Here is a 16,112-nt window from a genome sequence, read left to right on the forward strand (position 1 = left end):
GTTCGAGGGAAACAAATCTTGATAGTGCTGTTAATTACACCTTCCTTCACTTGGATGATGATAAAGAAGAGACTGCTTGGTGTAATCGGCGGCACTTACTTGTAGCGGACAGTACATAACTGGACAATGTTCTACCTTGTTGGGAAGGGGTCGGTGTTGCAACTGCACCAGTGTAACTTGTAGACTGAAATTGTTCGGAAGCACAAGTCTTCAGAACTCAAGTTGGAATGACGTCCATAGATATGTATTCATTGTTCTCAGGAACCTCTTAGTATCTTGTAGTCTGAGTAAATCAACTGAAGACTGGCTTCTGAGATGTTGGGCATCTAAGGAGGAAACCAAAAGGCATCAACTACCTGCTTCTTGCTGAAGATGCTTGCAGATGCTTTGACCATGTTTTCTGCTCACATAGAAACATAGAAACATAGAAAATAGGTGCAGGAGTAGGCCATTCGGCCCTTCGAGCCTGCACCGCCATTCAATATGATCATGGCTGATCATTCAGCTCAGTAGCCTGTACCTGCCTTCTCTCCATACCCCCTGATCCCTTTAGCAAAAAGGGCCACATCTAACTCCCTCTTAAATATAGCCAATGAACTGGCCTCAACTACCTTCTGTGGCAGAGAATTCCACAGACTCACCACTCTCTGTGTGAAGAAATGTTTTCTCATCTCGGTCCTAAAAGACTTCCCCCTTATCCTTAAGCTGTGACCCCTGGTTCTGGACTCCCCCAACATCGGGAACAATTTTCCCGCATCTAGCCTCTCCAACCCCTTAAGAATTTTATATGTTTCTATAAGATCCCCCCTCAGTCTTCTAAATTCCAGCGAGTACAAGCCCAGTCTATCTAGTCTTTCCTCATATGTAAGTCCCGCCATCCCAGGGATCAATCTGGTGAACTTTCTCTGTACTCCCTCTAAGGCAAGAACGTCTTTCCTCAGGTTAGGAGACCAAAACTGCACACAATACTCCAGGTGCGGTCTCACCAAGGCCCTGTACAACTGCAGCAGAACCTCCCTGCTCCTAAACTCAAATCCTCTTGCTATGAATGCCAACATACCATTCGCTTTCTTCACTGCCTGCTGCACCTGCATGCTTGCTTTCAATGACTGGTGCACCATGACACCCAGGTCATATCATATCATATCATATATCTACAGCCGGAAACAGGCCTTTTCGGCCCTCCAAGTCCGTGCCGCCCAGTGATCCCCGTACATTAACACTATCCTACACCCACTAGGGACAATTTTTACATTTACCCAGCCAATTAACCTACATACGTTGCATCTCCCCTTCTCCCAATCAGTCACCATTCAGGTAATACTCTGCTTTCCTGTTCTTGCCGCCAAAGTGGATAACCTCACATTTATCCACATTATATTGCATCTGCCATGCATTTGCCCACTCGCCTAATCTATCCAAGTCACTCTGCAGCCTCCTAGCATCCTCCTTGCAGCTAACACTGCCACCCAGCTTCGTGTCATCCGCAAACTTAGAGATGTTGCATTCAATTCCCTCGTCCAAATCATTAATATACACTGTAAATAACTGGGGTCCCAGCACTGAGCCTTGCGGTACCCCACTAGTCACTGCCTGCCATTCCGAAAAGGACCCGTTTATTCCTACTCTTTGCTTCCTGTCCGCCAACCAATTTTCTATCCACCTCAACACTGAACCCTCAATACCGTGTGCTTTAAGTTTGTACACCAATCTCCTATGTGGGACCTTGTCGAAGGCCTTCTGAAAGTCCAGATATAACACATCGACTGGTTCTCCCTTATCCACTCTACTAGTTACATCCTCGAAAAATTCTACAAGATTCGTCAGACATGATTTTCCTTTGGTAAATCCATGCTGACTTTGTCCGATGATTTCTCCACTTTCCAAATGTAATGCTATCACATCTTTAATAACTGACTCTAGCATTTTCCCCACTACCGATGTTAGGCTAACTGGTCTATAATTCCCCGTTTTCTCTCTCCCTCACACATCCTCTATGATTCATACTCCATGATTGGGACATTCATTGCTTCTGCTCCTTCCAATATCTATTGATTTCTTTACCACCATTCAGAAGAGGATATGGCAGGCAGTGTAAAGTACTCTGAAACATTCGATGCTGATGCGTTTAGCTGTCCTTAGCATGCTGTTTCTGCTGATTAGTGTCCATGTAGTCCTCCATTGTAGTTTCGTCAACATGCATGTTGCTTGTCAGTGACCCCCATGACAGAGAATCTTAAAATTAGAGAGAGGAATAACAGCCTTTAAAATTCAAAGGATCCAAAAGATCAACATTATACAGTAGCTGAAATCCTGGCTCCTACTCCCATTGACACGAAGGGTCATGTATTAATCTTTGATGATCAAATTATGTTGCTCAACATAGATGGGCAGGATGAGATGAGGAGCAAGTCTGCCTTTTGGACACTGCGAAATCGTGTCCAAAACTATCATAGACACAAAAAGCTGGAGTAATTCAGTGGGACAGGCAGCTACTCTGGAGAGAATGAATGGGTGACGTTTTGGGTCGAGACCCTTCTTCAGAGCACTATGTATGTTTGGTAGAAATGAGGAACCTAGTCCTTTGGACTAAATCACTTGCTTTTTTTTGTACTCTTTTACAGACTTCTGGCAAAGGGCATTTGGCAGACTTTTTGTTGCAATCTAAAGATCACCCTATGCAAGCTGCAGGAGTGATAGCTGGAATAGTTGGCTTTTTTGTGGTTCTGACTGTCATGATTTCATCGGTCATGTTCTGGCGGAACAAGAAGTCCAATAGAATTGGCCCAGTGAGACGCATCATTAAGAGGCGGCCTGGCTGGAAGCTGCAGGCACGCCGGTCGCAGTGGTTCCAGAGCAAGAAGTCGACCCAAAAGCGTGCCGGCTTCATGACCTCAACGGCCGACCAGCACCTGCAGAATGTTGGCACCAACGACAACCGCCCAGCACTTCCACTGGCTTTGCCAAGAGCACCTATGCTTCCTCCCCCCATATCTACGCATCCAACCAGACTCCACAAGCCCAAACGAGACATCCCATCCATATCAGGGACCATCAGTCCCAAAGCAACCTACGTCCCTCATCAATCAAAGGGCAGGACCTCGAACATCAACAGCGCACTGGTGTCAGAACTCAAAATGCGTCTGGAGAGAAAAATGAATGAGGATGCTTCCAAGCTGTACTTGTAGGAAGTCTGAATGCACAATAAATTCAAGTATTGATATGATTGAAATGTTTTGTTAATGCTTTCCATTTGTGCTAAAAAATCATGCTTCACAGGTCACAGTATTCAAAGGCACTGCATCAATCTCGATGCACGCATAAAGTACATGCTTTTCACTTGAAAATCACCCATTATTGCAGGGCCTTGGAGACCAGAACATACAACATGTGTAGATTCTACATGAAATAGATATAGTGATGAGCGTCAGAGATGGAGAGATAAGAGCACCAGGGAGTCCAGAGTGATCTGAGATCAAAATAGTTTCAGAAGTGGATAGATGTTACTCCAAGCACAACATGGCCACAATGACCTGTATAAAATACAGTCCCCTTCTCTCAACTCCCAAAACATTGATGCTGATTTCCAGTCTTCCACGTGATTGCAGACAATAATTTCAAAGCTTATGCATGACATAACACAATCAAAAGCAAAAAAAGACACAAAGTCCTGGGGTAACTCAGCGGGTCAGGCAGCATCTCTGGATAAAAAGAATATATGATGTTTTGGTCGGGACCCTTCTTCAAACTGATTTGAGCACCTTATTTTGTTTTTATTTTTGTGATTGTTGACTCTGTGACTCTAAGATTTTGTTGGTTTTTATTTTGGACTTCAATTTGGAAATAATGCACAATATTAAATTGGGTTTAAAACATTTTTAAACGGGATGACTTTTTCCCCATCAATTTTGGAATGTCCCAATGTGCTTTACAGCCAAGTAAAGGATTTTGTTGTCATTGTTGTAACATTGGAAACTATGGCGACATCTCAGATTAGCAAGATTAATTAGCAAGCCGTTGAATTTTTTTAAGTATGTACATTATGCAAAAAAAAACACATTTGTTATGATTTGCAATTTGAGAAAATGGAATATTGATTAGATCATGTTTTATTATAATATGTTACTTGTGAGACTTTAACCTCAACAATGTCCTTTTGTGTTCTTTTGCCTGAAATGATTAAAGCTATTGCCAGTAGGACATTGATCACATATTTTGTGTTATGACATGTTGGTAGAGAAGTGTTTTGTGTGCTTATATGAAATTACTTCTGTTTTATAGCAGCATTTTAGAGGATTAATGTGATTATTAAAATAGCGAAGGGAGACTTTTGGATAAACTTATTAGATTCTCCCTAAGTTACTGTGGAAAAATGTCACTGCCATGTACATAATTGAGCATGGTCTTCCCAAAGAAACTTTCCATTGAATCTGCTTGCAACAGGTTGAATGTGTAGGAAGCAACTGCAGATTTTGGTTTACAGCGAAGATACACACAAAATGCTGGAGTAACTCAGCAGGTCAGGTTGCATCACTGGAGGAAAGGAATAGGTGACGTTTTGAGTCAAGACCCTTCCAAAACGTCACCTATTCCTTTTCCCCAGAGATGCTGACTGACCTGCTGAGTTACTCCAGCATTTTGGTTGAATATATTTAAGGATTTCCCCAGGCTTAACTAAAACGCTGTCCAAATGAAGGTTGGTGGGAGGATACAATAAATTATCTTTGATCCTTTATCCTGGGGACAGTGTGGGTGGGATGAAAGGGGCAAGGAGAGGAGGGAATGTCTGAAGAGTTGGCATGTGGTCTTTGATCAGTATCTAGCACTGTAGGCAGGTGGTGAAAGAACAAAAAGCCAGCCATCCTGAAAGGACTAATGTCTTTCACATCTTTTGATGGTGGATAGGCACTTCATCTGTTTTCAATGCATCTCAGGAATACTTCCCGGGAATGCAGAGAAATCATTAAACCTGCATCTTCTCTCCAGCCCACGAAAGCTAAAAAAAAATTAGTTTAGTGAATAGCCCTTGTTTATCCAGTTATTAGTATAGATCTTATAAAGCACAATTTACAATATTTTCCTAGTGTTCAAATATTTTGATTTGTATTTTATATTGCTTTGATAAATAAAAGTTGATGATTCTGATTCAGTACAATACTCTTTGTGTTTCATACAGAACTATGTTTATTTCAGCTAAACATTAATTTCATTCGAAAGTGATAAGGTCATAACTGAAGTGATCGTCGAACTTTCACTACTAACTGCTCTGTATAAAACTATACAGATTACCGACATACTTGCAAGAAAATTTATCATGCATTCTATTGGTTTGGTTTATTGGAACATTATTATTTTTACGTGTACCGAGATACAGAGGAAGAACTTTCCTCTGCCTGCTTTCCAAGCCAATCACCCCATATATGTATGGTTACATCAGGTCGTGCAAAAGAGAAAATAAACAGAGTGCAGAGGTTGCAGCTAGAGTGCTACAGCTAGAATAAAGTTACAAATTAAAAAGTCCAAGGGCTGCAACGAGGTACACTGGAAGATCAGGAATTCACGCCTTGCATATGAGAGTTCAAGAGTATGGGGAGAAGGCAGGAACAGGGTACTGATTGTGAATGATCAGCCATGGTCACATTGAATGGCGGTGCTGGCTCGAAGGGCCAAATAGCCTACTCCTGCACCTATTGTCTATTGTCTATTGTCTAAGAGTCTGATAACAGCAGGAAATAAGTTGTTCTTGAATCTGATGTTGCATGCTTTAATGCCCATTTAGATGAACGTCCAGCTATACATTTTGCATTTTGAATCAGATTTAAACTTGGTACAAAATTATGACCATTGGGTGCCGATGTTTGTGCTTCTCTGTTTCCAAGGGCTCCCAATGTCGAAAATCGACCCTATGCCAAAACACCCAACTGTGAAGAATACATGAGAACAGCTAATTTTTGCCAGACAAATCCAATGGCTTCCTACATTGGTGTCATACTATCTTTTTACATTTATTATTTTTAGTGACAATAATTGGAGGACAATGGAGCACAATAAAGTTGGGAGAAAGGCAAATTTGAAACTTGTGTAAAAAGTTTGTTTTCTGTCAGAATTGTTAAACAATATGTGTTCTTTCATCTACATATTTTAAAACTCTCTGACTCAAAATGACAATATTTGGTTATTGACAGGGACAAGCAGAATAGAATTCCTCTAATTTGACATTTTTGTCTTGAATTTGGACGATCTGTCTGATTTTGATGTATGTGAGTTCACATGATAATGTAGGAAGGAAATTCACACCCCATTTCAATCCATCCATCTAGAACCATCCTATTGAATTCCCCATGGACTAAAAGGTACATTTGCAACGCATTGAGTTGTGCACCTAGTTAGTGAGGTGACAGGTAGTATTCTGCTCAGTTCCGACTACTCTGTGAGAGGAACGATGTCATTTAGCTGGTAAGTGATAATTTACAAGGATGTTGCCAGGATTATCGGGAGAGTTTGGGTAGGCTAGCACTTTATTAGTTGGAGTGCAGGAGACTGGGGGAGGGGGGGGGTGATCTGATACACGTGTATAAAATCGTGAGGACAAAAGATAGAGTGAATAAACAGGGTCTTTTTCCCAGGGTAGCACAATCAAAAACTTAGGAGCAGAGGTTAAGGTGAGAGGTGGAAAGATTTAATAGGAACCTTTTCACACAGAGGGTAGTTGTGTGGAAAGAGCTACCAAATGAAGTTTAAGATATTTGGACAGATACATGGATAGAAAAGGTTAAAAGGGATGTGGGCCAAGCGCAAGCAAATGGGCTTTCCTTGGATAGGCTATCTTGGTCGGCATGGAGATGGGATGAAGGGCCTGTTTCCATGCTGTGTTCCATTCTATGACCCTCTGACATCAGTATTCTTCTGAGCAAGGGCCATTTTATTATCAGGATAGCGGAAAAGTTATGCCATTGTTTCATATTAATATGAACCAGGGTGAGACTGCTATAGAATGTTCAGTTCAGACAATTGGAGCCAGCCAGAAAAAGAGGCTTTTGTTCCATTAAGCTGGACTCATTTTACATGAAAGACAAGAGCAGATTAACTCCTATTTAAAATCCTGAAGATTAACTCCATCTACTTCAACAGCAGGTAACCCACTTTTAAAATCTATTTCTAAATGCATTTGCTTTACGTATGCTAATTTATGTCAAGGTTTGGCTAATAATTGCAAAATAAATGAAGTAATTGGAAAGAATATCTGGAAGATATTTGCATAGAATTACATTATTGTATGTGGTTCAAAAACAGGCCATTCGATACAATTAGCCCATGTCTGTGTTAATGCTCCATTGAACCCCTCCATCTGTGTGTAAGAAGGAACTGCAGATGCTGGTTTAAAATCAAAGATAGACACAAAGTACTGGAGTAACTCAGCGGGACAGGCAGCATCCCTGGAAAGAAGGAATGGGTTACTTTTCGTGTCTGAAGAAGAGTCTCGACCCGAATTGTAGTCCTCATCTAAATATACTGTATATTCTCTTCTCCTTCACATTCTTGACCAGCCTCCCCTTAAATGCATCTATACTATTCACATCAGTCATTCTCTGCTTTAATCAGTTTGATTTTAATTTTATGGTTAATCGGGTAATTTTTATTAAATTAATATTAGTTTCTAATACTTTTTAAGGTAGCAATAAAATATCACTGAGCGGCTACTTTTCTGTGGTCTCTTGGTCAGCTTGAATGAATCTTGGTCTTCCTGGACAAGTTGGTCCAAAGAGCCTGTTTCCATGCTTTATGACTCTATATTAGGTGCAGCGGTAGAGTTGCTGCCTTACAGCATCGAAGGCCCGGGTTCGATCCCGACCATGGGTGCTATCTGTACGGACTTTGTACGTTCTCCCCGTGACCACGTGGGTTTTCTCTGGGTGCTCTGGTTTCCTACCACATTCCAAAGACATATAGGTTAATTGGCTTCGGTAAAGATTGTAAATTGGCCCTCATGTAGGATAGTGCTAGTGTACGGGGATCGCTGGTCGATGCCGACTCGGTGGATCAAAGGGCCTGTTTCTGCACTGGATCTCTAAACTAAACTCAATGACTCTATGAAGTGGGAGTGCTTGGTATCATGTATAAGAAGTATAACTATATTTTGGAGCCAGGTAAAGATAGGTCATCTGTAAGTGGAAATTGTGGATTACAAAAGGAAATGAAGAGAGAAAAGGTAGTGACCAGAAAGTATTGTTACATAAATAGTAAAGCAGAATTCCGTGAAGATCTGCTACAAGGTGTAAACGCAAGATGACACAAAGGGATTTTGTGCCAGCTTTCATTTACTTCCCAGCACCTGTCTCTTGGAACCCTGAAGTGAATTATACTGGTTCATTCAAACATCTTTACACAAGATGCAACACATTTTTTGTCTTCCTACAATAAACCTGCAATTAGTATAAGAAATGACAAAACTAACTGAAGATTGCAGCTAACCTACTAATAAGATGGCTCATGTTATATTAAGCACCTTCAGCCACTGCATCCAAGGACTGGAAACCTAGAACAAATGCCTGAGGCACAGTGCATGGAATTTTAATCCGGATATAGCCTAGATTTTTGCTGGATCAATCCGTGTAAGCAGCTTTTCTCTATTTTGCTCTCAATATTCTCTTCTCATATAAAATTATCATCTTCCATTTGGTGGAAATTGATTTTAGCTAGACGATACTTGTTTTATTAATTATTTTTTTGAGATATGGACATTGCTGGCGTTTATTATCCTTGATAAGACATGGCTATTTTAAGGAATAATTCCAGTCCTTCAGGTGAAGTCAGTTCAACAATACTGTTATGTATTCCACTGGGGCTTCCAGGATTTATTTCCAGTGATAATGAAAGAGCAACAAGATATTTCCAAATCAGTACAGAGCAGAAGTTGGAGAAACAACTTACAAAGTTCTAAAACTGTTGGTTCTGACAAATTCTGTTGCATTTCCAAGGATCTTAAAAATAAACGGTTGGTAAGATAGTTGATGGATTGATTTTAGTTTGCCAAGATTCCTGAGATTAAACATAGAAACATAGAAACATAGAAAATAGGTGCAGGAGTAGGCCATTCGGCCCTTCGAGCCTGCACCGCCATTCAATATGATCATGGCTGATCATCCAGCTCAGTAACCTGTACCTGCCTTCTCTCCATAACCCCTGATGCCTTTAGCCACAAGGGCCACATCTAACTCCCTCTTAAATATAGCCAATGAACTGGCCTCAACTACCTTCTGTGGCAGAGAATTCCACAGACTCACCACTCTCTGTGTGAAGAAATGTTTTCTCATCTCGGTCCTAAAAGACTTCCCCCTTATCCTTAAGCTGTGACCCCTGGTTCTGGACTTCCCCAACATCGGGAACAATCTTCCCGCATCTAGCCTCTCCAACCCCTTAAGAATTTTATATGTTTCTATAAGATCCCCCTTAAGATGTGGGCGGCACGGTAGCGCAGCGGTAGAGTTGCTGCTTTACAGCGAATGCAGCGCCGGAGACTCAGGTTCGATCCTGACTACGGGTGCTGCACTGTAAGGAGTTTGTACGTTCTCCCCGTGACCTGCGTGGGTTTTCTCCGAGATCTTCGGTTTCCTCTCACACTCCAAAGACGTACAGGTATGTAGGTTAATTGGCTGGGTAAATGTAAAAATTGTCCCTAGTGGGTGTAGGATAGTGTTAATGTGCAGGGATCGCTGGGCGGCACGGACTTGGTGGGCCGAAAAGGCCTGTTTCCGGCTGTATATATATGATATGATATGATATGTCCCTTAAGATTAAGATCCCCCTTAAGATTAAGATGTCTGAAGAAAGGTCCTGACCTATGATATCACCTGCGATGTTCTCCAGTGATGCTACCTGACCTGCTGAGTCACTCCAGCACTTTGTGTCGGTTTTATTTTCTTACTTGTTGATTTTGTCCTTACTGAGGTGGAGACAGAAACGTCAGAGTAGACTAGGGGGTGACTGCAGTGTTTCCCACGGGGGTACACACTGCAAACAAAAAGTAATGGTGATGGAAAACATGAAGATCCACAGTGGTCGCTCTCATGCCGATTAACTTGGCTGTTTGTCTTGGATGCTGTTGAGTTTTTCTTCACCTCAAGAATTTGGGAAAAACCAAAATCAATGCATCAACTATCTCACCGGCCATTTCTTTTAACACCCTTGGACGTACATCAGAATCTGTCAGCCACCAGCTCCAACTATGTGTTGTGGACTCCTTCCCCTCTGATTGCAATTTTCTCCAGTTCCTGCCTCCCTTCCAACTCATGATTGGTGACTATTTCTGAAATATGACTTGTAATTCACATAGTGAAGCCTATTGCAAAATATCTGTAATTCATCTGCCATCTCTTTATTTTCCATGATCAATTCCCCACACGAACTTTCCAAAGGACTAAGGCCATGTTTCTTTATGTTTTGATTATCTGTAGAAACACTGTCTGTTTTTAAATTTCTGGCTAACTTTATCTCATACTGTAATTCTTTGCTTGTTAACCTTTTGATCATTTTTGCTATTTTTGTATTACTATGATTACCTGAATTACTATGTCCACACTTAAATTGAAACTACCCAAGTAAGTCGATCACAGCATATAACAGCATCTTCACTCGATCAATAACATTGTGGCGTGACAGCTCTGGGACTAATATCACCTTAGAAAGCATTGTGCAGGAAGAACCTGCAGATGTTGGTTTACCCTGAAGATAGACACAAAATGCTGGAGTAACTCAGCAGGACAGGCAGCATCTCTGGATAGAAGGAATGGGTGATGTTTCAGGTCGAGACCCTTCTTCAGACTGAGCTGAATAGAAATACAATAGAAAGCATTGTTGAAAAACTCAGGCATTAATACTGCTTCACAATTTATTGCAAAGGTTTTTATTTCTATATATAACATCACATCAAAATACATAGAAGATCTTAAGGTGCAGATTGAATTCTACCTGTACATTTCAGTCACACTTGTTATAATTCCCTATATGTGAGATACAGGATATCAACAGGAATTTATTTTTAATTTCCCATGCCCATCATGCCCATCAATGGACATGGGATAAACCCACTAACTATACCATATAGTGAACAGGAGTTGAATATATACTAGGCTTTTAGCGCTAAACATGAAATATTCACTATTCATTACGTCAGAAGATAGACACAAAAAGTTGGAGTAACTCAGTGGGACAGGCAACATCTCTGGAGAGAAGGAATGGGTGACGTTTCAGGTCGAGACCCTTCTTCAGATATTATTAAGTCGGTGTTGTTTAACAATCACAAGAAGACACAAAGTGCACCTCTGGAGTATATGGATAGGTGACGTTTTGGGTCTGAGTTGCGTTACTCCAGCACTTTGTGTTTTTTTCCTGTAAACCAGAGTCTGCAGTTTCTTGTATCTATAATAATAATAATCAGTTTGTCTAATACAAATCATCGCTGTTTTTGAGTTCAGCCTTGGCCTTGTGGGTTTTATCGTCGGACTTTTTGCGCTTCCTCTTGTCCTCTTTGGAGGCTGTGCTGCAGAGTTGCACGTCGCTCCCCGCCTGCAGGCTGTCGAAGGTGACGCTCTGAGCCGCCTTCCTCAGGGCCCTGTCGCCTCGCCTCTGTCGCCGACAGGCCTTGGCGCATTTGTCGAAGCAGCAGCTGAAGCTGGTGTCAGTGGTGCAGGCGTACATGCCAGCGGGCACCGCCAACACCATGGCACACGCAATGACGATGATGTGTATCAGCTTTTCCCTCTGCTGCATCTCACTGATATCGGTGCCCGTCACAAACACGATGCAATGCCCTCTCGTGGGAGGTTGGTTCCTCAGCGTCACGCACACTTTGTACTTTGTTACTGGAAACAGCTCGCTAATGGAGTAAGTATTTACCCCCGGTGCTATGTAAATCCTTTCCATGCTGGGATCGTCGAACTTGCCGAAGTGCAGGGTGTACAAGGTCTCAGCAGGGTTCTGCGTTACTGCGTGCCATCTCAATGTTATCCCGTACACTGTCTGCTTTGCAATCCTGACATCTATATAAACACTCTCCTCTCCGGGCGATGGTGGGGGCAGATACGAGGGCATGGGTAAAGTTACTGGAGTCAAAGTTTTCACCAGGATCTGCACAGACGAGTTTCCCAGATAGTTGGCAACAGTGCAAGTATAAACTCCTCCATCAGTGCCCTGTGCTGAAGGAACGATCAACTCCGAATTCACAGTTTCTTCATCAATATTTGTGTGTTTCACTGTAATTAATGGAAAGAATTGGTTAAGTAATGGAGTGATAAAGGGAAAAAAATTCACATGTGAATCGAGGACCAGAGGACATAGGTTTAAGGTGAAGGGGAAAAGATTTAATAGGAATCTGAGGGGTAACTTTTTCACACAGAGGGTGGTGAGTGCATGGAACAAGCTGCCAGAGGAGGTAGTTGAGGCTGGGACTATCCCACCATTTATAGACATTACACAATAGACAATAGGTGCAGGAGTAGGCCATTCGGCCCTTTGAGCCAGCACCACCATTTAATGTGATCATGGCTGATCATTCTCAATCAGTACCCCGTTCCTGCCTTCTCCCCATACCCCCTGACTCTGCTATATTTAAGAGCTCTATCTAGCTCTCTCTTGGATGCATTCAGAGAATTGGCCTCCACTGCCTTCTGAGGCAGAGAATTCCACAGATTTACAACTCTCTGACTGATGAGTTTTTCCTCATCTCCGTTCTAAATGGCCTACCCCTTATTCTTAAACTGTGGCCCCTGGTTCTGGACTCCCCCAACATTGGGAACATGTTTCCTGCCTCTAATGTGTCCAACCCCTTAATAATCTTATATGTTTCGATAAGATCCCCCCTCATCCTTCTAAATTCCAGTGTATACAAGCCTAGTCGCTCCAGTCTTTCAACATACGACAGTCCCGCCATTCCGGGAATTAACCTAATAAACCTACGCTGCACACCCTAAATAGCAACAATATCCTTCCTCAAATTTGGAGACCAAAACTGCACACAGTACTCCAGGTGCGGTCTCACTAGGGCCCTGTACAACTGCAGAAGGACCTCTTTGCTCCTATACTCAACTCCTCTTGTTATGAAGGCCAACATTGACTTTCTTCACTGCCTGCTGTACCTGCATGCTTCCTTTCAGTGACTGATGCACTAGGACACCCAGATCTCGTTGTACATCCCCTTTTCCTAGCTTGAAGGAGCAGCTTAAGGAGCAGTTGAACAGGTACATTGATAGGACAAGTTTGGAGGGTTATGGACCAAGCGCAGGCAGATGGGACTAGTGTAGCTGGGACATGTTGGTCGGTGTGGGAAAGTTGGGCCGAAGGGCCCGTTTCCAGACTGTATCACTCTACCACTCTATGACTCTATGACATACCGTTAAATTTCCGAATGATCTTCACTCCATTTGTCCACCACACTCTGGGAGTGGGATTCCCTTTAGCTGTACAGGATAAATGTACTTTCTGCCCAAACGGAACACTGACGTTCATGTTTTCAGATGTGACAGATGGTTTGAAGCAACTCTTCAGTTCCACTTTGTAGAAAAAGACCCCTGCCCTGGAATCTGGCCCTGAACAGGTTAGGTAAGAGTTCATCAGAATAATAGGGGGGCTGATGGATTTGAGGAAGTGTACAAAACCTTTAAGGCGGCAGTCACAGAGCCAGGGGTTGTCATGGAGAGCCAGGACAGCATTGGCGATGCCATCCCATGGACCATCATTCCGTTGTGTTCTCTGATAGACCAGCCAATTTAAGAACACGTTTCCAGAAACCACAGTAAGTCTGTTGAACGATAAGTCCAAATAGGTCAAGTTGGTCAGATACCTCAGTGCACTCTCTGGAAGGGCATCCAATCTATTATGTTTTAAATCCAATATTTTCAAAGCTGGGCAGTCCTGGAAAGTTGTCCATGGTATTGAATTCAGCTTGTTTCCTTGTAGACGTAGCTCTGATAAGTTGCTGAGGCCTTGCATGCATCTTGTATGCATGACTGTAATGTCATTAAAGTTCAGCCACAGGTATTCCAAGGCAGGGGTCGAGGAAAACGCACCTTGGGGCAATTCTGCCAGGTGGGAATTTTCTATCCTGATTTTTTTAACATCGGATGGGATGTTCCCTGGTATTCCACCCAGAGCCGAGTTCATACAAATCAAACTCCTGAGAAACAAAATGTATGCCTATGATAAATGTTAATTTAATATATACATATAAATAAACGCTGCTTTGCAAACATCAGTATTGTATAAATTAAATTATATATATATATACAGTATATATATGCAGTATTGATATCTACACAATATATATATATATATATATATATATATATATATATATCAACAAAAACATTATGACCTGATGAGCCAAAACATTATGACCATCTGCATATTAATGCTGTTGGTCCTCCATGTTCAGCCCCATACGCAGCAGGGTGCGATGCACTGTGTATTGTGACACATTCCTCCCGTGACCACCATTAAAGTTTTCTGTGACTTGTGCCGCAGTTGACCTTCTGTCAGTTTGGACCAGACGGGATAGCCTTCGTTGCCTTCGCCCATCGATGAGCCTTGGGCACCCAACACCCTGTTGCCAGTTGTGGTTTGTCCCTCCTCGGACCACTGTCGATAGGTACTCACCACTGCTGACCAGGAGCACCCCCACAAACCTTGCCGTTTCAGAGATGCTCTGACCCAATCGTCTGGCCATAACAATTTGGCCTTTGTCAAAGTCGCTCAGGTCTTTACTCCTGCCCATTTCTCCTGCATCCAACATATCAACTTCAAGAACTGAATGTTCACTTGCTGCCTAATATATCCCACCCCTTGACAAGTGCCATTGTAACAAGATAATCAATGTTATTCACTTCGCCTGTCAGTGGTCATAATGTTTTGGCAGATCGGTGTAAGTCTATGCATTAAGCTGGGTCATACACTATGTATACATCAATATTGCAATGGAATAAATATAGCAATTGAAATAAGTTTCATATGTTAATCTAGTTTAGATTGCATATACATTAATATTGTATTTGGATATATAATACACTATATGTGTAGACAATATACTATATGTGTAGACAATAATATTGTATTTGAATCTATAGTACTTTGAATAAGTTTAATCTACTTTATAGACTGTGTCTCCGCCAATATTGCTTTGAATCTATATAATACCTTGTTTATTCATTCATGTAGGTCATGTATTGCATAGATATGTATTTGTCAATGTACGGCATGTATCAGAAGCACTTCATACAATTGAATAAATCCCACTCTCACCTTCCAAAGCTGTCATTTCTGCAGGAACATTCTGTCACGCAAGATGCCATCATTTCTCCAGCACAGCAGACAAGGAGAAGACAGAAAATGTTCCACATCTCGTCCATATTGACTTATCTGTAGGCAAGGCATTAGTCACCACAGCGACTGAATGGGTGTGGGCCCAGAATTTGTGATTATCTTTAATCACATTAACAGTAATCTTATCTGATGCAGTCTTAGAAGCAACAGAAGGTAAGGTTGGTTGGAGTAGATGTTGAATAAGACTCTAATCTTCGTTCCAGTGAGAAAATAGCACAAACTTGAATTCACTCTGTGTTTGTACAATATATCACTATATGGCGAATCTCTGAATTTGAAAAAAAGTAATTCTAAAACAAAATTTAACATGATATATGATTTTAAAAAGCCACCTGACACCAGACATAGTCTAAATGCACATATCGTTTATGGTCTGGTATGAAAATGGTTCTGCTCATATCAGATACATATTCTGCCTCAGATACAACATTGCCGTTACTAAGAGAGCTAGATAGAGCTCTTAAGGATAGCGGAGTCAGGGGGTATGGGGAGAAGGCAGGAACGGGGTACTGATTGAGAATGATCAGCCATGATCACATTGAATGGCGGTGCTGGCTCGAAGGGCCGAATGTCCTCCTCCTGCACCTATTGTCTATTGTCTATGTCTATAAACACCTACATGTGGTATAAAATTGAATACAAAATTGGTGTTAACCAATGCATGAATCTAGTTCATAGACTGCATGCACACAAATGTTGTATTCAACTTTAGATCACAGGCAGATGTGACAAATTTGCAC

The 16,112-nt window shown here is 41.8% G+C and overlaps 2 protein-coding genes across 5 annotated transcripts in view; one reads left to right on the forward strand and one right to left on the reverse strand.

Annotated features, from left to right (window-relative positions):
• The window catches only part of cdhr1a (cadherin-related family member 1a), a 67,676-nt gene extending 62,617 nt beyond the window's left edge, over window positions 1-5,059 (forward strand). For all 4 annotated transcript variants that reach the window (XM_078428663.1, XM_078428664.1, XM_078428662.1 and 1 more), the window contains one exon: window positions 2,625-5,059. In XM_078428663.1, coding sequence (XP_078284789.1) covers window positions 2,625-3,188 — 564 coding nt within the window. In that variant the 3' untranslated portion in view covers window positions 3,189-5,059. The remainder of the gene's footprint in view (window positions 1-2,624) is intronic.
• Window positions 5,060-11,045: 5,986 nt separating this feature from the next.
• Window positions 11,046-15,419, reverse strand: lrit2 (leucine-rich repeat, immunoglobulin-like and transmembrane domains 2). The gene is made up of 3 exons (XM_078428408.1): window positions 15,292-15,419; window positions 13,389-14,170; window positions 11,046-12,251 (listed from the first exon to the last, which is right to left on the reverse strand). The coding sequence occupies exons 1-3, from the start codon at window positions 15,396-15,398 to the stop codon at window positions 11,443-11,445; spliced, it is 1,698 nt and encodes a 565-aa protein (XP_078284534.1). The 5' UTR covers window positions 15,399-15,419; the 3' UTR covers window positions 11,046-11,442.
• Window positions 15,420-16,112: the final 693 nt, after the last annotated feature.

This window comes from Rhinoraja longicauda, chromosome 35 (genome assembly GCF_053455715.1).
Source record: "Rhinoraja longicauda isolate Sanriku21f chromosome 35, sRhiLon1.1, whole genome shotgun sequence".
In the NCBI taxonomy this organism is placed as follows: domain Eukaryota; kingdom Metazoa; phylum Chordata; class Chondrichthyes; order Rajiformes; family Arhynchobatidae; genus Rhinoraja; species Rhinoraja longicauda.